This window comes from Artibeus jamaicensis, unplaced genomic scaffold, assembly GCF_021234435.1.
Source record: "Artibeus jamaicensis isolate MK-2021 breed Jamaican fruit bat unplaced genomic scaffold, CSHL_Jam_final contig_944, whole genome shotgun sequence".
Classification (NCBI taxonomy): Eukaryota; Metazoa; Chordata; class Mammalia; order Chiroptera; family Phyllostomidae; genus Artibeus; species Artibeus jamaicensis.
This window is the reverse complement of record NW_026522020.1, coordinates 4,084,886-4,107,058: the sequence shown is the minus strand read 5'-3', so window position 1 is coordinate 4,107,058 and position 22,173 is coordinate 4,084,886. Positions and strand designations below refer to the sequence as shown.

The 22,173-nt window shown below is 58.0% G+C and overlaps 1 protein-coding gene across 6 annotated transcripts in view; it reads left to right on the top strand.

Annotated features, from left to right (window-relative positions):
- Positions 1 to 5,819: 5,819 nt before the first annotated feature.
- Positions 5,820 to 22,173, top strand: part of COL6A3 (collagen type VI alpha 3 chain) — a 67,848-nt gene continuing 51,494 nt past the window's right edge. The window contains exons 1-4 of one of the 6 annotated variants that reach the window (XM_053655229.1): positions 5,820 to 5,911; positions 6,261 to 6,358; positions 16,426 to 16,543; positions 17,979 to 18,590. In XM_053655229.1, coding sequence (XP_053511204.1) covers positions 16,456 to 16,543; positions 17,979 to 18,590 — 700 coding nt within the window. In that variant the 5' untranslated portion in view covers positions 5,820 to 5,911; positions 6,261 to 6,358; positions 16,426 to 16,455. Of the gene's footprint in view, positions 5,912 to 6,153; positions 6,359 to 16,425; positions 16,544 to 17,978; positions 18,591 to 22,173 lie in introns of all 6 variants that reach the window. The other 5 variants (XM_037161389.2, XM_053655230.1, XM_053655232.1 and 2 more) reach the window with 5 other exon arrangements.

Genomic DNA, 22,173 nt, shown 5'->3' with positions numbered 1-22,173 from the left:
CCCTTTTCGCCCACACCCGGAGTGTGTCCTTATTTGAAGTAGGGTCCTCGCAGATGTAAGGTGTGAAGGCGAGGTCTCGCAGGGGAAGGGCGCCCCCTAACCCCATTTCACCTCTCTCTTCACGAGGAGACGGAGGAAGCCGTGGGGCGACTGACGCAGGGATTGGAGCTATGCTGCCGTGAGCTGAGGGGCGCCTGGAGCCCCCAGGGCTGGAAGGGGAACCGATGGCCCTCCCCTGGCAGCGTCGGAGGGAGCATGTCCCTGCAGACACCTCGAATCTGGACGTCAGCCTCCAGAGTGCGGAGGACACCTCCGCTGTTTCGGCCCGCCACCACGGCACTCGGTCCTCGGCCACCGCTGCAGAAAGAGCATGTGATTTCCGTGGCTTGTTGTGGGGGCTGGGGGCTGGGGGGCTGGGAGGCACATGTCCTCTTCCATACAGACCTTACCGAACACTCCCACCCCTTCTGCTGTCCCTGGAGGGTCTCACCCTTGCCTCGTTCTGTGCCCCGTGTTCGGCAGAGTTCCTTGCTCTTGACATTCACCCCTCCATTCCTCTTGGGGTTTGGAGGTGTGATCTGCCTGGGACAGGATCTGGGGGTTGTGTCCTCTCCACTTAGGACCCCCCCCCACCAACCCTTGTGCTTCCTGCCTCTTCCTGCTCTTGTTAGTTAAATGGCAGTTCCTAAGGGATCTGCCTGAGCTCTCTCAGGGGAAGTGAGGGCGCCCTCTTCTGGCCGCCCCTGGTATTCACCCCAGGTGCGCCCAGGCCTCTTCTCCCTGCTGGGGCCTGGCCTGCAGCGGGAGACCCTGTCCCACCCCGCAGGGCAGTCTCCACCTCCGGGTCCTCTAGGGTCGCCTCGCCGCCCTGCACAGCCTCCTCACACAATAGTCCTTCAGTGCCCAGGGCTGGAGGGGCGAAGGAAGGCAGAGGGCGGTGAAGCTAAAATGAGCTGATGTTTGACTTCATGCCTGAGAGAAAAATCAATCCTGAGGCTACGGTTGTTCAAGAAAGAACCAACCCACCCATTTCTTTCCAAATGGAATTCATGGTTCAACGTAAAAAAAAAAGGAAGAAAGAAAATGAGTCAGGTTGGAACTTTGGTGTAGTCTGGTTATTAGGACTCCAACTATCTCCTTGCTAAAAAGTGGGAATCCCAGCCAACGGCGAACAGCCTCTTGGACCGTCTCCCTTGGGTTTGCCATCCTTAAAACTAATCAGCCGAGCGCGGCTTACAGCTCACCAAATTCTGGGAAGTGTGCTATATTTTTAACCGGGCAATTTGACACAGATTTTCCTAGAGCCAGCTCAGTGCTGGCTCATGGCTCCTACTCACAGCCATCCTCTCGTTTCCCCAAATGGAGGGGTTCACACATCCCCCCAAAGTGACCAGTTTGATGTAAATGAAAGTTCCTCCTGTTTGGTGTTTCTCTGCAAGAAAGCTCATCGACCTTACGCGCTGTCCCCCAGGCTCCGCGAGTCCACCGCTTGGGACCTGCAGCCCCGCCACACGCCTCTCAGGGCGATGCTTCCTCGAACGCCTCGCTCCGAGGTCTAGTTTCCGTGCCAGGCTTGGTGTCCACGTGCCTCTCAGGGACAAGGACTTCCTTTCCTGTCTGTTTGATGAGAAAAGTGGCTTTAAGAGAAAGTGGGGAAAATCCGGATGAAGACGCTCATGAGAGCAGGGGCAACTCTCGAGCTGCCGGCCTCGGAGGCGGCACTGGCCCTGGGAACAGCTGCCGGTTGCTCAGGCGGCAAGCAGGCTGTTCAGGCTGCAAGTCTGGGGAGCCTAACTCAACTTGGTGTGAGAAGAGAGTGACTTTTGGCTCACAAGGTCAAAGGGAGAGCAGAGGTGGGGGGCCCAACTATGCACGGAGGGGCCTGGGGACCTCTGGAAGCAGGGTTGCATGGTTCTGTCCCCTTCTCTCTGGCGGCTCCCTTTACGTGGCCGCAACTAGGGCCACTCCCGGGGTCTCCTCAGGGTGTCCTAACGTGGGCTGGCTGCGGGAGCAGGCTGGAAGCCTGGGGCTGGCCGCTGGGCCCATGTGTGTCCCGTGCCTGCCCCAGCGGCTCTTCGGGAAGCTGGCAGCCGCTCTAGAAGCACATGATGAAGTTAGGGGAGGGCAGTCCCCCTGAGAAGGGACGTGAGGGTCAGACAAACGACATAGCAGATGTCCCCGACGGCACTCCAGTTCCCTTGGCAGCCGGCTGTGCTTCAGCCAGCGGAGGAGAAATGCCACTGAGCTTTAGACTCTCAGAAATGGCTGCCACGGCACCCGCTGAGCAGCGGACAAGCCCATGGGGGGGGGGGGTTCACAGCAGAGTGTTTGTACCAAGTGCAGGGCAGAGCGGGGGCAAGAGCCCCGCACCCTCCAACCTCAGCCCTGAGGCTGGGGCTGGGGCCACAGAGCCAGCGGCCCGGGGCTGGAGGTCAGGCAGAGGCCAATGTGGTGCGTACGTCAGGACCAGGGGTCAGCGCTGGACCGGTCCTGACGTTGTCATGATGGCGACCTGGAGTTCTGCAGATGAGGAAACTGAGACCAGACAGCCGACTTGCCCAAGACTCACAGTTTATTAGCAGCAAGAAGGCCTCGTTCCCACTTTCCCCTGTGCTGCTGAAGGAAGCTGACAGCAGCCCAGGGTGGGGGGTGCACTAGGAGCTCCAGCTAACACCCACTATGGGGTCCTGGGGTTGGGGGGACAGCTCAGCCGCTCCTTCGTGGCTGTGCTCATGCCCCTTCTCCTGGAGCAGCAGGGCTGCCTCTCTGGCGAGTTTCACTGTCAGCTGACTTTGGAGTCTCACACACCGCCCCCCCCCCCAGAAAGGGGGCCTCCAGCCTCCAACAAGCACAGCATCCGTGACCCCTGCCCCCGCCTGCAGACGCAGACCCTCCCCAGGCCCCGCCTCTTCCAGGAACTCGATTTTTATCCCAAAGGCAAAACTGGTCTTCCCCGGTCAGAGCTCCCCAGCGAGTGAGTCTCTGCGAACCTGGGACCCCACACGCGATCGGTGAACTCAGGGACGTCCCTGAGTGATTCTGATGGGACGGGCCCTCTGACCATGCGCCCCAAAGTACGCGTGGGGGACAGGACGACGCCCTGACCGCCTGAGTCGCACTGGCCCGGGCGATGCACCCCGAGTTCAGAACAGACGCCTCCCGGTTCCCACCAGGACGAAGCGCGGCCGTTGGCCCCTCGGCTGCTGCCACTTCGGAGACTGGGCGCAGTGTTTCTTCTATTCTAGGGATGCCTCGATGTTTCAGGATCGGGGCATAATTACGGAGAACCCAGATTCTCCTGTGCCCACGATGCTGTAGTCTTCCTGTCTGCTTCTTATGCGTGGAAGTCTTCAGTGCCTGTTGGACCTTCTGGTCTCAAGCAGCATCCTTAGGGCCCAGAAGCTGGGGTGTGGCTGGGACCCCAGAAAGGCCTGCCCAGTGCGGGGCCGCTGAGGCACCTCTCGGCTCATCCAGGGGCCACGAGTTTCAACTGGGGGCAGTGGTCACAGAGGTGGGCTTCTGGGGCCGGTGGGCTTTGTGGATGCTCCTGGTGCTTATTATGGGGTGCTGGTTGTTAGGGTGGTGGTTCTGGGGGTGCTTACTGGAGACGTGGAGGGGCAGAGGGCTTAGCCCATGTGGACCTGGAAGCTGGCTGTGAACCCCCCACGCCCCTCCTTTCAGGGCGCCGGCAGCAGTGCTAGTTAACACTCCCACCAGCTCGGGGTCCGGTCCCCGTGGCCAGGCCGTCCGCGAAGTCAGGGCCACGCGCGGGAGCTGTGCCACCTGCAGCCTCCTCTCCATCAGCTTTGACTTCCTTTGGTGAACTAAGGGGAAGAGGTGGCATTTGAGGAGAAATCATTTCACATTTCCCCTAAAACGTGAATTCGAACACTTCCACGCCGTGCGATGGGGTGGACGAGACTCCTTCCCAGAGAAGGGGTGCCAAGGTGGAGAGGCAGCGGAAGGAGACACCTGGGCGCACCCCCGGGCTGCAGGCCGACGCAAACAACAGCGAGAGCGCCCACCACCCCGCCGGGGCCCGGGGTGCTTTCTCTCAGAAGCACGATGCTGAGAGCTGATGGATCAGTGCACCGGCCCCAGCTGGGCTCCGTGCAGGACAGCAGACCCCGCCTGGCTGCTGTGAGCTCACAGGGATTCGAGGCTGGGGATTACCTGGGGGGGTGTGGGGGGACCCCAGAGGAGCAGGCTGCAGAGCCGCACCGTTCCGCCTCGGTCCTGCTGTGGGCACCCCGCCCCGGGGAGGGGTGTGGGGGAGGCTCTCGCTCGGCTTGCCGGGGGCTCGAGGAGCAGCCAGAGCAGCGGGGAATGGCCAGCACCCCCACCACCTTCTCCGCATCACAGCTGTGCACCCAAGGGAGACCCGGCCCCCAAGGCGGGGGACCTGGGAGTCGGGAGGGGGACCCCCCAGCTGTGTTGAAGGGGACACACTGTCTCCAGGCCAGTTCGCCCCAGCACTGAAGGGGAAGCTGCACTGAGAGGCCCTGTGGCCCATGGGGCCCCTCAGGGGGCCGGCAGACCCAGGACCCTCAGTGTTTAGGTCGGTGCTGACCAAAGTTGAGATGGGCCCCCCCGTGCCCAGTTGGCGGGGAGGAGCGGGACATTGCAGCGAGGACCCCGAGTCCCAGGAGCTGGCGAGGAAACCGCAGGAGCCCGGGTGCTCCGTCTGGGGAGCGCGAGGGAGGACCCTGGAGATTCACCGCCCAAGATCACCGGCCTCGGGGGCTTCTGGGGCCACAGGCGGTGTTGGAGAGTTAGGTCATTGGTGGCCTGGGACAGTTCAAGGTCACCGAGTGCGGTGCCTGACTGAATCATTTTTGCCCTTGTTCTCCTGGTTCCAGGGCAGGGCTCCCCTCAGCTATTTGAAATGGTGTGTTTCCACACACCACATGGGTACTGGGGTCCCCGTCAGAGCCTCCGCTCACGGTCTCACCGACAGGTGAGGAGCCGGGACCCGCCACAATGAGCCCCTGTCCCCCCCACCCCCCCGACATTCTGCGGGCTGGACCCAGGCCTTGTGGAAAGGAAGCCACAGTGCTCTTCAGGTGCCTCTAAGAACGCACCGCACACTACAACATCATAAGCGTGTAGTTCTGTCACATGGCTGTCACCCTCGAGCACACCACATGACATGTTCGGTGAAATGGCCACGCGAAAACCATGAACTGTCACAGCCGTGTTATCGCCCTGTCCGCCACACGGAAGCCTCACCCCTGCCGGACCCGGCATTTCACGCTGGGCCGGGAGCAGCGAGGAGCTGGGGCGTGTCCCAGGCCAGGGCTCGGCCGGGAGCCCTGCTACCGGCCCGGGTTCCCTCGTCTGTGAAGTGGGACCCTCCCTGGCCCCCACGAGAGATCACAGGCGCATCGTCGGAAAGGGCTTCGGTGTCATTGTCTGCCACGGAAGAAAGGACTGGTATTGAAATGTCGGGCCGGTGCCAAGCCTTGTAGAAACGCAGGTACTCTCTCAAGAATTTCCTTGACACTCTGAGCAGGAGAACTGTTCTCTTCCCCCGGACGTGCCCCGGAACGGGGTCCCCAGCCTGGCACTGGGGATCACTAGTTACAGAACCGTGAGGAAAGGCCTGGTCTCCCTTGCTTGTCTCTTCACTGGCAAACAGAGCTTCGGGGAGTGGGCAGCCGGGGGGCGGGGGGGGCTCTGATTGCGGGATCAGTATTTGGGGGGAGGCTGTTAGGAGGAGTCTCTGTTCGGAAAGTCCAGGGAGAAGCGGGCAGGCGGGCGTGGCGAGGGCGGAGGGGCACTGTATTTCCTGTTTTCCTTCCCGCGGGTGTTGGAAAACCCTGCAGGGACGCGGCGGAGACCCACGGAAAAACTCCAAAATCTATCCGCTTTGCCGCTGGCGGCCCAGCCCGAGAGGGGACTCGGAGGAGGGGTGGGCTTCTTTTTCGGGAGTCGGGGTTTGTGGGAGCCCAGACCCACGCGTGTCGGGGGAAGACGGCCCCCCGAGGGTGACCTCAGCGGCTGCAGGGGCCAGGAGCAGCAGGGCAGGGTCTGGTTCTCATTTACAGTGCAAGGCGGCAGGAGGGCGGCGGGGAGGGGCCGGAGGGGTGGGGGCGGGGCGGGGCGGAGGCGGGGCCAGAGGAGGCCCTAACTGTACCCCTGGACCCCGGCCAGTGTGCAGCTCCGTCTTCCCCCAAAGGCCGCTGCGCCCTCCCCTGCTCCAGCTTCTTGCAGGGACCTCGGGAAGTGTTCCTCCGCCACTCAGGTCCCCTCTCCTACAGAAAGAAAGGGACACTCCGGGAGCTGGACAGCCATGGGCCCGACCCAGCGTGACTGAACACAGCAGCCCCGGGAAGCCACCCCTTCAGGTCTGCTCAGGGTGAGTGTGACTTCCCCTGTGGCCCCGAGGCTGCGCCCGAGGAGGGGGTGCTTTCGAGCTGGGGACCATGGGAGGCAGCTCTCGGGGTCCCTTGGGCAGCGTCCGTTTTCTTTACAAGTTACAGGTCTCTGGAAAATTCGGCTGAGTGTTCTTTCTCCGTTTGCGGTCACTGGGCTTCCTTAAGGCGGCTGAGGCCGCGGGCTGCCCAGGGGTGTACCTGGGCCGCCGCCGCAGGGCGCCTGGGGTTCCCCGCCCAGCCTGGGCTCTTGGGCGGCTGTGTTGCTGGGCCCAGGAGATGCGGGCACCGCCTTCTCCCTCCCCGGCCCGGCAGGAGTCTGCTTTGTTAGCAGGGGCGTCTACCTGCCGGGCTGCTCCGTGGGGGGTGCCTCTGAGTTCTCCCAGGTGTGCCAGTCCCTCCCGGGGGAGCACATCTGTGGCCTTTGGGGGACTGCGGCAACTTCAGTGTCCAGGTTCGGGGCCAAGTCAAGAGTTAGCCCTGACCGTCAGGGCTTCATCTCTTCAGGAACCCCGGTTGAAGTCTTTGTCCCCTGGGGCTGCTTGAAGGAGCTGCAGGGTCAGACCAGGAGAAGGCATTTGGTGTTTGGGCGGCGTGCCCAGGGGATACAGCCGGGGCCCTGGGGCCACGCTGGCCTGTGCTGCCCAGATGGGGGGTGGGTGCCAAGCCGGGAGGCCCGGGCTGCTCCCTGGCCAGGAGGGTGGGGCTCGGTCCTCTCCCCCGGGATGGAAAGTGTTTCCTGACAGTTGCCAGCCTGCCTTGGGGACCTCGTTCAAGGGCTTACTGTGTTAGGGAATCAGTGTGGGGTGGAGGAGGGTGGGGTCCCAGGAAGGGCCCCGGGGAATATGGGGGACTCAAAAAACCAGCACTTCACATCCAGCCCAAGGGGCAGGGTTAGGGGCTGGTCTGGACCCCAAGAATGAACCGTTCCAGGCCAGGGGAGGGGTGCCTGCACCCAGTAGGACCGCAGGGCTGGGGCACCCTCCCAGGTGGGTCCTTGAGAGCTGTAGGCGTGAGGACTCCTGGGGTGCTCGGAGCTCGTGTGGACAGAATGTGCTGAGCCTGGGGTCCCCCACCTCCAGGGGACCCGTTCCAAACACCTCAGAAACGTGCACAGAGCTGGCCTTGAGCCCACGCAGTCTTTGTTTGTAACCCAAATCCTGCTGAGGGGCCGCCGGCTGTGGGGGGTGTCCCTGGTGGGAGCCTCTGAGGCCTGGTCCCACGGTTTTGAAGAGGAAGAACAGGGTGTCCCCAGAGGCCGACTTACTTGCCGAGGCCACAGGACCCGTGGGCGTGGGTGATGGCAGGAAATCCCTGCCTGAGGCGGGAAAGCAGGCGGCCTCTGGTGCAGACCCCGAGTTAACGCTCTGGTCTGCACGTGCGTCTGCTCTGCTCCCCCAGAAGACGGTGCCTCGCTCCCTCGGTCTGCTGCAAAGGGTGGGAAACTGCTCTGGGCTCCCCGAGTCCCTGCCGGTGAGCGGAGGACAGGTGAGCCAGCCACAGCGCCAGCACTGGCCCTGAGCCAGATCGCGCCCGCCGCGGCTCCCTCATCAGGCCGCCCCCTGTGGGCCTGCGGCTGCGGGTGCCTCGTGGGTGGGGGCTGGGGGGCAGCCAGGGGCTGTGGGAGGAATGGCTACTCTAGGAGTGGCCACGTGGTCTTGATGGCTTCTTGGGTGAAAGGGACGCTTTTCATCATGGGGTTAGGGTGTCCTGTGTGCTGAGCAGTGAGGCAGTGCCGAGACGGCGTGGGCTTAGGGGCCCCCTCGGGGAAGGGTCCCGGGGCAGGGCGGTGCCCGGTGGCTGTCCTCGGTTTCCCAGCCGCGGACCTGGAGGGTGTGGCCACCTCTGGGTGCCCGCGGCCCTCCGGCGATCGGGTCTGTGGTGAGTGTTCGAATTTGAGTCTTAGGACATTTCTGAGGGGAGGAAATGGACATTTTTCCGAGCAGGGACTGTCCTTCGTCTGGACCCCCTCGTGTCCACCGCGTTCGGGGCTCACTGTCACCCTGCTCTTCTCCTACTGAGCGGAGAACCTACACATCCGTGGGGGAGAGTGGGGAGCAGCCCTCTGGCAGTCGGCGATCAGCCTGTGGCCCCGTGGGGCGCCCCACTGGACCTCGCAGTGGGTGTGGGGCTGCCGCGGCCACCCCCCCGAAGCCGGCTCAGACGCCCTGCCCCCCGAGAAAGCCACAGCGTCTCCGCCGCTGTCAGGGTTCTGGTCTCCCCGCCAGCGCTCGGGCAGGGGACCAGCGAAGCGTGGTCCCCACTGGCAGGGTGTGTCAGCACCCACTTTCATGTGATATTCCACACTGGGGACCGAAAGTTCCACGGCAAGTCACGGGTTCCGTGGCATGCAGCTGCCTCGCAGGCGTGGCAGTCACTCAGCCAAGAGTTGCATCTGGAAACTGGCTCTTGGCCCGCCCTCCTGGGAGGAACCGGCGGGCTTGTTATCTCTCGGAGAAGGATCGGACGTGGCCTGGGATGCCCCCGTCTGAGCGGGGCGTCGTGCCTGCTGTGGGCTTTCTCACTGCGACCCGAGGCAGCCTGCTTTTCCTGGTTCCTTAGCCTGGGGGGCGGCCTTAACACCCAGCACCGCCCACAGGGGCAGCGGGAGACCCCGGGAGCGACCTGACATTTCAAACGCCTTATCAGTCGCTCCAGCTAGGGAAATGAAAACCCTCCGTGCGTCACAGTTTAAAGCAGGGGAGCTTCAGAAGAAGCCCCTGCACATTCAGACAGCTTCGAACTAGACATTTGTAGATTCAGTTTCTTTCTCCCCGATGTGAAAGTTCTTGGGAGAACTCTACCCACCCCTCACAGAAGAGGGTCCTCTCCCACCAGGGTCGTGACGGCTTCCCACTCAGCGCATACGTGTCCTGATTAATTCCCCTCGGAACTTAATGATGCTAATACTCAGAAACGTAACTGTGGATGCCTTTTGGTCTCGCAGGCTATTTTGGGAAGGAGGTGAAATTTTGAGTTAGAGCCTTGCTCCTGAAAGTGAAATTTGGTTTCTATTCCTCTAGAGGGCAGTATGTCCCCCTGAGCGCCCGAGAAGAATCTCCAAGGGACACTGGAGAACTCAGGGTGGGGTTTCCCGGTCTGCAGGGACAGTGTAGGGCTACTCTGCAGAGCAGAGAGGGGGGCCATGTCGGGAACCCCCAGGAGGTGGTTTCGATACAAAGTGTTTCGGAGGTGGGACTGGAGCCTCCAAGGACGGTGTAAGATTTCTGTAGCTCAGGTAGGAGTGTGCTCGGAGGCAAAAGCGTGCCCTACAGGGAGGCCCTCTGCAGGCCGCAGGGCTCCTCCGTGACAGGGGCATCGGCCTGGGGACGCGTCCCCGGAGGCGCTCGCCACGCCTGCCCAGGAGGGTCTGCAGCGGCTGTGAAGCCTTGTCCGGGCAGGATTCCTGGGATTTATTTTGTATTTCCAGTGTGCCACGATTTGATTTTATTTCATTTTACTTTATTTTTTACATGTATTTTATTGATTATGCTGTTACAGTTGTTGAAATTTTCCCCCCTTTGCCCCCCTCCCCCCAGCAATCTCCCCCAACTTAGTTCACGTCCGTGGCGCTACACATAAGTTCTCAGGCTCCTCCATCTCCCACACTGTCCTCGACCTGCCCCGTCTACTCTGCACCGACCACCTAGGTTTCTTGTTCTCTGTCCCTTCTCCCCCTTTCCCCTCCACCTCCCCACTGATAACCCTCCATGGGACCTCCATTTCTGTGATTCTGTTCCCGTTCCGCTTGTGTGCTTAGTTGTTTAGATTCAGTTGTTGATAGTTGTGAATTTGTTGTCATTTTATTGTTCCATAGTTTTGATCTTCTTTTTCTTAGATAAGTCCCTTTAACATTTCATATACTAAGGGCTTGGTGATGATGAGCTCCTTTAACTTGACCTTATTTGGGAAGCACTGGATCTGCCCTTCTATTCTAAACGAAAGCCTTGCTGGGTAGAGCAGTCTTGGATGGAGGTCCCTGCTTTTCATCACTTCGAATGCTCCTTGCCATCCCGTCTCGCCTGCGAGGTTCCTTCTGAGGACACAGCTGACAGCCACTGGTGGGAACCAGTGGGATGTTAAGGTGACTGATGCTGTGACTCAAGCGTTTCATCACCTGCCCTCGGCTGGTCTCTCCTGCTAGGCAACCTGTTTGGACAGATTGTGAGGAGTGCACTCATAGGGCAATTACAAACGTCCCATTTGAAGTATTTGTTACTATGAAGTAGGTGATGGACTCCCAGACTCAGGGCTGCCACCACCCTGAGGGGTCCTTGCCTGGGGCCCGAGTCACAGATCCGGCTCCGAGGGAAGAACCCCACCCCTCAGTGGAGTCTCAGCCTGCTGATTGCTCACGCTCAGCGAGCGCTTGCGCTCCCCGGCAGGACGCCTGGGGTGGGGGTGGGGGACAGAAATGGCCAAGACACAGGCCCTTCGTTCTGGTCGGCAAGTGCGGTTTCCCTCTGGCTACTTAGAATGTTAAAACACGGCTACCTGGCAGGATTCCTCCTCCGACCCCTTGACACCGCAGGTGAGGTCGCAGAGAGGGCAGCAAAGCCGGGGCGCCCTTTCCTGGGCGCTCCCTCCTGTTGGGGTTCCATGCACCATGCACACACAGGTGGCCAGGACCAGGCGCCCCCCCGGGCACACGTCTCTGGGAGCACGGTGCCCAGCACTATGTGAAGGAAGACCCTTCTTGGCTTCGATGCAGCTTCCGTGGAGAAGCGTATGTTAAGTTTATTTAGCAAAGAGGTAATCGTTGTCCAAAAAAGTCTGGAAAGGAAAAGGAGAGAAGAAAAATAAGACAAACAGGCCGAGTTCTGCCAAACGCTCTCCCAAAGGCAGAGAGCTAGTCTCCTGCAGGGTCTGGCTGCATTCAGCTCAGTGTCATGCAGCTGTTCTCCACCAGCTGCGACTCGGGAGAGAAGCGCTTCCGAGTCGGGGGAGGCCCGGGGAAGCAAGTGGGGCGGGACGCGTCTCCGGCCCCTTCCCTGGTGTGTGCGGTGCATGCGGTTCTCCCGAGTCTGGAGCTCGGAGGGCGGGCCACTGCAAGGAAGAGCTCTCGGACTGGTTCAGTTTCAAAATTCAAAGTCGAGCCACAGCTGGACGTGACTCAGGTCTCCAGGGAAGCCGTTCCAGGAAACTGGTCTGTCTCTCTTCTGGAACCTTCATCAGTTGATTCAGCAGCTCAGGGCCAAGGCAAGCTCAGCTGAGCCCGTGAGGCGGGGCTGGGCTCTCTGTGCCTGGTGGGGGTGGGCAGCAGGAACCCCGTCAGCGGCTGGAGCCCAGGGCAGCGGACGGAGATTGTGGCCTCAGGACCCCACCCGTGAGACCCTCCGGCCGTTCTCTGTGTCTCCCACGCCAGCCAGCGAGGCTGCGAGAGACGCGAGGACCCCGCCGGTGGAGACCGGCGTGGAACCTGGGTCCAGGGTCTCTCTCAGGCCGTAGCCGAGGACATTTTACCAGATGCCTCGACGTAATTACTGTAAAGGCTCTATTTTAAATAAGTTTGTCTTCTAGACTTGATCATGCGTCAGGCCAGAAAACAAACCAGCGTGTTTAATTTCCTTAAAATACAAGAGCAGTTTAGCCACGCTGAGTGATTGTACCATGGAACCTCATGGGTTGGGGGAGGCAGGCCCCCCCAGATCTGGGGCCAGGAAAGGAAGTGAGGGGGACAGACACCGAGCCCCACTCCGGAGCCACTGGCACCCTGTGTCACGGGGCTGGAGTGGAACAGGGTGTGCGCGTTCCCTTGTGGCCTCAGTGAAGACCGGAACTAGTTCTAAGCTTTGCCCTTTGCGGTGTGAATGTAGAAAGCCTTGTCCAGGTGCCTCGCACGTCCGAGGGTAAAGTGTTTTTCACATTTGCACTGGGGTGTCCAGCTTTTCCAGCTTCTGCAGATATGGAACTTTCTGCCTGAAGGTCATTGTCTTGGACCCGGGGACAACGTGTTTGAATGGATTCCCGAGCATGTGGGCAGCTGCTGCGGAGGTTCTCGGAGTGGCCCTTGTGCGGGGAGCAAGCCAACCCCATGGGCCCGGCACATCCTCCCTGGGACCTCGTTCACCCAGGAGGCTGCTTTCAAGGGGACATCACTGCCTCTGTGCGGCTCTCTTCCAGTCCTGAGCTGCCGAACAGGAATTGTTTCACTCGATTTTATGAGGAAGAGCTGAGGACTCGGCTCAGCCCCTCCGGGTCCGGCCAGGACCCCAGGGAGTGGCAGCGAGGCTGAGCCAGCGCCCACAGGGCTGGAAGAGTTAAAAGCCTGCTGTCACGGAACCTCGTTCAGAGCCTGGTTCAAGTACGTCACTGTTTACAGACACGGGCTTGTGGCTGGTGCTTCGTGTCCGGTGAATTTTCCTGGAACGGAAGTGCCAGCTTCTCGAGTGTTCTTTGAAGGGCTTTCCTCGGGGCTACCCCCGGTCACTTGCTTTCGAGGGTCCTCCGGAGCTCCTTCAAGTGGCAGTAACATATTAAACTCCGCTCTCCTCCTAATGGGTGGACCCAGTACACCCCCTCTTAGCTTCCTTTCTGGGGTTCGGGCATAAGGGGAAGAAGAGGCAGGAAAAGACCGAGCAAACTCAGGACACCTCGGGTTTCCTGAAACGTGACTTTTTATGTCACAGCAGATGGCAAATCTCGGCCTCGTGGCCTCCAACTGTTTGTAGCTCTGGCGGCAGCAGGGCTGGGGAGGAGTTAACGACAGTCCCAGCCCTTGGGGGGGGGGGGGGGGTGGGAGGACTGGCCTGACTCTTGAAGGCGGTGCTTGGAGAAGACCAAAGAAATGACTTCAAAATGGGAGCTCTGGATGTACTTAAGCCTTTGTTTCCAAATTATTTCCTTGTGTGCATGTGTGTGTGTCTTTCTTAAAAAAGATTTCCAGACGTGGAAAATGAAACAGCGTTTGAGCAGACTTCATGAAAACTGAACCCGCGGCACCGCAAAATAGCTTGGGAGAGTCTTTGGAATACGGCGGAATACCAGGTCGGATTGAATGGCCGGGTTCAGCGAGCTTCATAAAAGAGGGGTCTTTTTAAGTTTTAAGGCGTTTCAAATCCCTCCAAGAAGGAGACAGATTAACAAAAAGAGGAATTACTGATGCTAAATAGGGAGAACACGGATGCGTTTTGTTCTATTATTAAACTCCATTGCCTTTAGGGCAGAGTCTGCGGCACAAAGCGGCCCTTCACCCCACCCCACCCCACCCCACCCCACCCAAGGGTCTCAAGCAGCCAATTCTTTATCGTATTTGAAAGAACTGCAGTGAACAGACAGATTCGGTGGACACGGAATCTGTGGTTTGTCACCATCAAAGGCGTCTATTTTATCCCCGCGAGTCGTGGGGAGTGTCCTTGTGCCAGGCCAACCCGGCCACAGCCTCTCAGGGTTTCTGGGGCCCTCTGTGGGCGGTGGAAACGCAGACCTTTGTTATGGCCCTGGTCAGGGTTCTGGTTCTGGGTCACCTGTGTGGCGGTGGGCACAGACAGCGGACTTATTTTGGAATGCTCCTTCAAGCCCTGCGTCTGGTGTGTGGAGGGCATATTTAATTTAAGCCAGTTGGGCTGGACCCCCCAGAGGCCCTGCACTGGAACCGTCACTGAAGGTGGTGGTTAAACTTCAGCAGGGAGCTCGGCTCACGTGCGGATCCGGAAACCAAAGTTTCACTTAGCTTTGTCGGGAGCGGTCGGATCCTCTGCAATCTGTGGGCTCCAAAGTAAAAAGTGTTCTTGACCAGCGCTGGCCAGTGTGGCTCCATTGGTTGGAGTGTCGTCCCACAGCCGAAAGTTTGCGGGTTTGATATCCAGTTAGGGCACAGGCCGAGGTTGAGGGTTCGATCCCCGGTCCAAGCACAATCCTTGGTCTGGATGCATACAGGAGGCAACTGATTGATCTTTCTCTCTCCCCTCTGCTCTTAGAAGCAGTGAAAAAAAAAGTCCTCAGGTGATGATCAAAAAATAAAAACATTCTGATAATATTTGGAAAGGACAAGCTCTATTTCCAGAAAGAGTCCAGTAAACTTTAGATCGCGTGGCCAGTTTTCCCATTTTTTAGTAAGATGCTTATTGCAAATAAAAGCTCCAGTGTTTAGTTTTAATTGAAAGAAGGAATAAGCACCCACGTCCCACACGCTTCCACTTGGCCCTGGAGTGCGTGTCCTCAGTTACTGGGGTGTAAACGCACGTGGCACTCATTGGGCTTGCTTTACTTTATTTACAAAAAAAAGAGAAGCTATAAACACACCCTCAGGAGTAGGGAGGTCACACAGAGTGTGGCCAAGGAAGGTGCGAGGGGACGGGAAGGTGGAGACCCTCCTCCTCGTTTCGCTAGAACATGTCATGGAATGAGGGTTCCCTGGAACACACTTTGAGAAATGCTGGCAGAACCAACTTTGGAAGAAAAGGGCAGTTAGAATTCACTTCCTACCCATCCCAGGTCGGGAGTTTAACAGCAGCCTGCTGGCGAGAGGGGCGCTGTCAGCTCGGTCTCACGTTTGGGATGAGGGGGCGGGGCCAGCTAAGGGGCCTGCGGAAGACAGGGTGTGCCGGACCCCCAATCCAGGTTCACCAGTTTCCCTCCTCCCCCTGGCTCCTTATTTGTTCCTAAAAAGCTCCAAATTCAGGCTATCGAATTTGATCGACAGGGGGAGGAGTATAAAAGTTGTCCCCGAGTATAAAAAATATTTTTCTCCCTGTCCTTTTACTGTCAGAGTGGGGGGCCCAGGGGAGAGCAAGTCGCCCCCAAACAGCTGTGCACTGGGCTGGTTGCTCTCCGAGCCCCCAGTTTCTTCTCCGTAAGCCTGGGGGTTAGCGTGCGCCTAGAAAGACGGAGTGAGGGCCCACGAGACGAATGACGAGAAGCCCTACACGGCACATAGCAGGTGCTGGGGAGCCTTGGGTACTGCGATGTCAGAAAGAGCGGTTCGATAACAGCAGGGGCTGAGACCAGTGTCCCTCCTCTCTCATGTGGCGTCATGCCCCTGACCGGGGGTCCCGGGGGCAGGCTGGGGGCACGTGAGAGGAGCCACGGGATACCAAGGCCAGCTCCGTCACGTGTGGGCTCAGTGCCAAGTGAAAGCGGAGGGCTCTTGTTCTGAAGTTACGCAGAATTTCAAGACAGCATTACACCAAACCTGGGGCCCTTGGAGCATGGGGTCTTATGGGATGTCCCAGGAAAAAGCTGGCAGGAACCAGACGAGGGGAGGAGGAGAGAGGCGCTGTCTCCGCAAGGGGACATGAGCCTGGACGGAGAAGGCCCGGGCCAGCTCCCTGTGGGGTCCGGTGGACGAGCCTGGCTCTCGGACTGGCCTCTCCGGGTTGGGGCCTCAAGGGTGAAGGGGGACAGGACAGTTTGGTGCCGTGGGGGCTGCTTTCTGGTTATGGGTGGGGCAAGGGTATGTTGCAGGGACACAAGCCAGTGAACCCCTCTGAACCGGAGTGTGGCAAGAAGTCACAGCCAGCAGCTGGTGGTCATGGGGACTGTGCAGCAAGGGGCCAGCCCTCGGGTCTGGTTCTCAGTCTGCTCACTCAGAAGCCCTGGGTGTGATCCGCTCTGAGCCTGGAGGCTGGCGCGCAGCAAGTTTTTGCTGCGGGGAAAGTGCTAGATGTTAATGGAGCAGAAAGGGAAGGTCCGAAATGGCCCCAGCGCTGGGGCTGCACCGGTGCACGCCCACACCGTGATCTGGGCGGAGCCCGCTCCCTCCTGGGCCCTGAGCTCCCTGGTGGGCTTCCTCTGAACAGGATCACAAAGCCGAGCCAGGTGTTTTAATCCCGCCACTTCCGTGCCTGCATGTGCCGTCCCTCCGGACTCTTCTCCTCGCTGCCGGTAGCTTAGTGACACCCTCTTGCTGCCTGCGCCAGTGTGAGACTCAGACAGGGGTCGTCCCACAGTTGGGAGCTATGGCCACAGTACCACGGCCACTGGATTCAAAGAGTCTCATTTATATGCTCAGTCAAAAGCATTTGTCGTAAAAGGGGCAACTTCTTCACTCCCTGGACCAAGCGTCTCAGAGCCAATAATGGGTCATTCTCCGCCCTGTTTTCTCTTGCAGGTCCGCACGTGGGGCTCAGACAAACTCAAAATGAGGAAGCACCGGCACTTGCCCTTGGCGGCTGCCTTCTGCCTTTTGCTTTCAGGCTTTTCGCTGACCCGAGGTCAGCAACAAGCAGGTGAGGCCCAGAAACATCCCCTAATGCTTTAGAACAGGAACCGTGTCCTCCACTTCCAGACCGGAGGTGGTGCTTACAGATGCTTTTGCGAAAGAGCTGAGCTGATCTTTCCAGAACATCACCTAGTTTTCAAACCTCGTCAGCCACTCGTCCCCCACCGAGGGGCGCCTGGCTTCTACTAGAACTTGAGTCTGACACCTTGGAGTTGGTTTGCAAGTGGTTGGTTGGCTTTTGTGCTGGGTTGCAGATGGGATGTTTGCATCTCATGTATTTAATCAGCTGAACCGCTTTCCTGCTCGCTGAAAACCGGGAGAGGACGTTATTTTCCTTGGAAACAAAACACAATTCTGGACCTAGAAACATTTGTCATTTAGCATCGTCAGATCTTTCAGAAATCAGTTTCCCCAAACTATTTAAAAAACCCGATCCTCATCAACCCCATTAAGAATTCGCTTGCAGAGCTTTAGGAAACCAAGAAACGCTTCGTGCCCTGCGAGCTTGAAGGGTGACTAGGGCCCCTGTCCTCGGCCGAGAGAGCGGGGCCCCTGGCGGGGACGCTCCCACCCAGCACTGTAGTTGTTAGATGGCCGGCGGTGAGTGCCAGCTCAGGGGACGGGGACTGCCGGTTGGGCACGGGGTCAGCCCGAGGTAAGGAGAGTCCGGGAGCCAGTGGTGGCTGGCCAGCCGGCCACCGCTGCAGAAGGGCCTCCCCAACAGCCCGAGCCTGCGTCCTCCACTGCTGAGCGCCCACCGGGTCCATCTTTGCAACAGACGAATTATGCCCGACACCTGGGAAGGCTTTTCTGACGCCCCAAATGTGTAGCAAGTTGTCAGGGCGCCTTTCTTCATGCCCACGAGTCTGAGAACAGTGAGACTTTGCCTGTGTGCAGTGACACGAATCGTCCTCACTGAAGGAAGGCTTAGTCATTACATTTATTTTTCTTGAACCCGCCCAAAGCTTTGGAGGTGAGTTCAGGTCAAACAGCAGCTCCTTTCATCTTTCCTTCTCGTCAGGGCCCAGCTTCCCACCCCAAACCCCAGGGCGCATTTGTAAATGGTGCCGGGTCACCGCGATACGCTCTCTTTCTGGCCTGGTCCAGAGGGCTTTGGGTTTCGAAGTGCCACAGAGGTCACGCTTGAGTTCAAAGACCCCCAGGGGATGTTTTTCCCCATTCTGGAGCCCGGCCCCTCGTGGTGTGCAGTCACGTGGGTTGCAGATGGGTCTCGGGCCGCGCACTGGGCCCCGGCAGCTTGCAGTCCCAGCGCCCCAGCCCCGCTCCTCAGGTAAGTCGGCCTGCCCGTCTGTGCTGCCGGTGAGGCGCGAGTCACTCAGAGACAGCAGGGAGGACATGGAATGAGTTTAGGGACGCTTCGCACTGCTAGGGAGTGACTGCTTGAATAGGAGAAAAACCTAAACCCATGTCTTCTTTTAAAGATGTCAAAAATGGTGCCGCTGCCGATATAATATTTCTAGTGGATTCCTCTTGGAGCATTGGAAAGGACCATTTCCAGCTCATCCGAGAGTTTCTGTACGATGTTATAAAGTCTTTAGCTGTGGGACAGAATGATTTCCGTTTTGCTCTGGTCCAGTTCAACGGCAACCCGCGCACCGAGTTCCTGTTAAACACGTACCACTCCAAACAAGAGGTCTTGTCCCACATTTCCAACATGTCTTACACTGGGGGCAGCAATCAGACCGGAAAAGGATTAGCGTACGTAATGCAGAGCCACCTCACTGAGGCCGCCGGCAGCCGGGCCGGGCACGGAGTCCCACAGGTTATCGTAGTGCTCACCGACGGACGCTCGGACGACCGCCTCGCTCTGCCCTCCGCCGGACTTAAGTCTGCTGACGTCTTTGCGATCGGAGGCAGGGATGCGGATGAAGGAGCCTTGAGGGAGATAGCGAGCGAACCGTTCCAAATGCATGTTTTCCGCCTAGAGAATGTCACCTCCCTTCATGACATAGTAGGCCGCTTAGTGTCCTCTGTGCACTCATCCTTGGCTCGACAAAGGCCTGGAGACACAGAGACCCTTAAAGACGTCACAGGTAACGGCCTCGCCGTCACGCTGCTGCTGCCTGCCTTGCGGTCCTTTGCAGACGAGCTCGGCTCCCGCTGGCTTTACAGCCTCACCCTGGCTGACCCGCGGTGGGTGGATCAGGGAAGAGATGGCCATTCACAGGTTTAAAAACAAAGGTTTTTCTTCTCTGCAGTCTCCTTCTGAGAGAGAGAGGGCATTCACCCACATCCAAGAAGGTGTTTTTTGGAAAACATTAAATTTTAACTCGAAAAACCCCACATCCCACTGCAGGTGCTTGCGGAGTCCTTAGGAGGGAAAGCCCCAGTGTGACTGTTTGCGGTCACAAACCGTTCCCGAGAGCACATGTGGCATTGGAGGGCACGTGGACAGGTGGGGGCCGGGGGAAGGTGCCCGCTCCGTGTCCGGTGGAGAAGCCGGAGAGCACCTCTCTCCGGCACAACGCAGTTCATTTCGGAGGCTTGAGGGAGTTAGGACAGTAGGGAACCTTAGATGTGATGCAGCCCAGGCCCGAGAAAGGGATGGGGTTCTAGAAGGTAAGTGACTCGCAGTTAGTGAGGGTCGGAGCTGGAGGTTCTGAGTCCGGTCTTGTCCTGTGTCTCTGGTGCAACTGTGGCTGTGCCCACAGAGGCTCTCCTGCCCTGACCGGCCCGCCAGCACGGTTCCAGCCGCTCTGAGAAAGCCTGACATGGCCCTGCCCGGTGCCGCAGGGACGCAGGCGGACCAGCCTGCGGCTGTGCCGTTTTGCCAGCCAGACCTGGGAGCGCCCTCCCCAGCGCTGAGTGTGGAAGACTGACAGGCAGGAGCGTGGTGAGGCTCGGGTCAGATCTACCGCACACCGCGGTTCTGAGCAGTGCCCGCACGGGGCTCCCTTCTCAGTGGGGGGCAGGGCGGAGGGCCCCCTTTGTCTGACAACTAGCCCAGGGAGCCAACTGCCAATGCGGGACAGGGGGTTTTAGGAGCCTGGGCAGGGAGCGAAGGCAGAGTCGAAGCCTCAGGGAGAGAGGGGCCATGTCTCCCCAGAAGGGGGCAGGGAGGAGGAGGGAGCAGGGGGACTGGGGGTCAGGGGAAAGGAACCAGTGTCTCCCGCAGGCAGAGCCAGCACAGCCCCGGTGTTTCATTAGGTCGTTCATAACACGGTTTCCCAAAGGCTGCTGTGACTTTAAATTCGGTGAGGTGAGAGGGCCACGCGCTCCTTCTAGCGGAGAAGGCCGAGGGGCAGGCCGGGTTGCCTCCTTCAGCTGGCGGGCTTCACCTCTGTGTGTGTCGGTCCTGCCGGGTCGCAGGAAAAGAACGCGGGACCCTCCAGAGTGCCCCAGACCACACACTCCAGGTGACGGGGCAGTGCCAAGAGGTCGCCTGCACTTGGCTTCTCCACGTGCTGCCGTCTCCTCGGCATCAATAACTCACTGCTCATCGCTGTTCCGACTGGAGGGACAATGACTAACCCATGTCAAAAACAGTGCGGGGGTCAGCAGCAAATGGGACGGCTTTTATTTACTGATGTTCTGGCCAGGTCAGGAAAAAGGGTGCATGAATTTGCCTCTGTGTTTCATCCTGATGTAAACAATCAGCTGATTCGATTATGAAGGCTACAGGAGCCTACCAGCCCAGGTTTCCTCACCACTGGCAAAACCTTTGTTTTTATGCTGCGAGGACATCTCTGTCTTCTAGTGCCCAAGTCACTAGCAGCACCGGGGTGGACTATTAATCCATTTGTGTTGTCCTTTCTAATTAACTTCACTCAGCGATTTTTCTAGAGTCACGTCCCACTGCATGTTCTACAGGAAAAAAAAATTCTCTGCTTACAGTTTTGGGGAAAGGTAGTCATGAGAGAGAGTAATCCTACTGAGCTGGGGCCATTTCTCCCCATCACCTGCCCACCATGTAGCTTTCCCCCAAGAGTATATATATACGTTTATATTTATGTAAATAAATATGTATATATATAAAATGTTAGTGATTGCCACTGTTCTAAATGAACTCTTCTCAATCAGCCTCTGACAGTTGTGTTCGAAAAAATGTTTTATAAGTGAATATAGGACAGAAAAACTTCAAACTAAAGCAAAAGTCGGTTTCAGTGTGAGCTTGCTTTTTGGTGCAGATCATAAGGATCCACAGAACTCAGGCAGCCTACCGACCACTTTGTGCTTGGGTAGGACCTGCAAGTGTGATCTTTCAAATTTGCCTTAAAAAAGGAAGCACCCTGTGAGCTAAGGAAGGCCTGGTGCCCACCCCGAGTCTTCAGGAAACTAGCGTTTCCAGCAGTGTTGAAGGGTCCTATGGTTTTTCCATGGACCTTGCTCAGTTTTTCCATAGAAAATGCCACCAAGGGTATAAGGCATGAGCCTTGAAGGCAAAAACCAAAGAGGCCCCCGGTTTTCGTTCTAAGTGGATCTGATTGCCCTCCGAGTATCCCTAGATCACCGAGGGGCCCTGCCAGATGCAGGACCCCTGCCTCTCGTGCCCCTGAGGGTCCTGGGTAACACAGCATAACCGTGTGTGTCTATCATGTGCACATCAGGGGACCATGCTGTTCATTCAGTGATGACAAATTATCCAACAGTTTTCTATGACCCGCAGCTGTTTGGCCTTTGAGAAGAGACAGGTTCAAGGGGTTTCCCGCAGGGTCCATGTAGCTTATTCATACTACTGTCAGTTGCAATTAAAAATAAGAAATAAATTAATAAGATAGGGTGTCAGCCTGCGATATTTTCTGTGATTTACCCTGGGATCATCGTTAATTCTTCTTTTCAATGTTTTGCTGTGCGAAGCGTGTGGCCGGCAAACCTCCCTTGGCCCCTTGGGGGTCATCGGCTCAGGCCTGAGAAGCTTTGAGGAATTCTGCGGTGTGATTGGCAGAACCTCTAGTCATGTGATAACACGAGCCGTTTCATTGGCCAGCTATGTAGCCACACTGCTGGTACCGCCCTCCCGCAGACCCTTCAGGAATCCCATTGGCTAAAGAGTGGCCATTACTTCGGACTTCTTAGCAAAGACCCAGTCTCATTTAATTCTTTCATGTGACGACAATTGTTAATAACACAAGGAAAATCATGCCCGTTAGACCTTATGTTTCCAAGGTAGTATCTCTCCCTATGCGAGGAATTCGTTGGCGAAGACATGGGCAGGGGCCTGTGTATTTGAGGAGGAAAAGAGAGGGGGCGGAGCTCCTGCGACCGTGGCTCGGCTCACGGCTCCTGCGGTGCGAGAGCTTGGGCGAGAGCGCGATTGCGCAGCGGCGAAGCTTTTCCATGTCTGGGGACTAGATTTGCATCCTATTTCTGCAGTGAGAGTAGAAGCAATTTTGTTGGCGCAAAGAAAAATAGTTTTAAATATAAAACGTTCACTGCCATGAAAAAGATCAGAGTGAATGGTCTTATATTGTCATTATACCCAAAATACAGTGTCCTGAGATCTCAGAATGTCACACGAAATCTGTTTCCGCTCTGCCATGCGCGGAAGTGACTAACCAACGCCAGGGTAGTTTTCCTTTCTCTGCAGTTTAAATCAGTCTGATTGGAATGTTCCAGCTGAGCCTTTAAAATATTCTTCTCGGGTTTGTAGATTTATATATTGATTACTCAGAAATC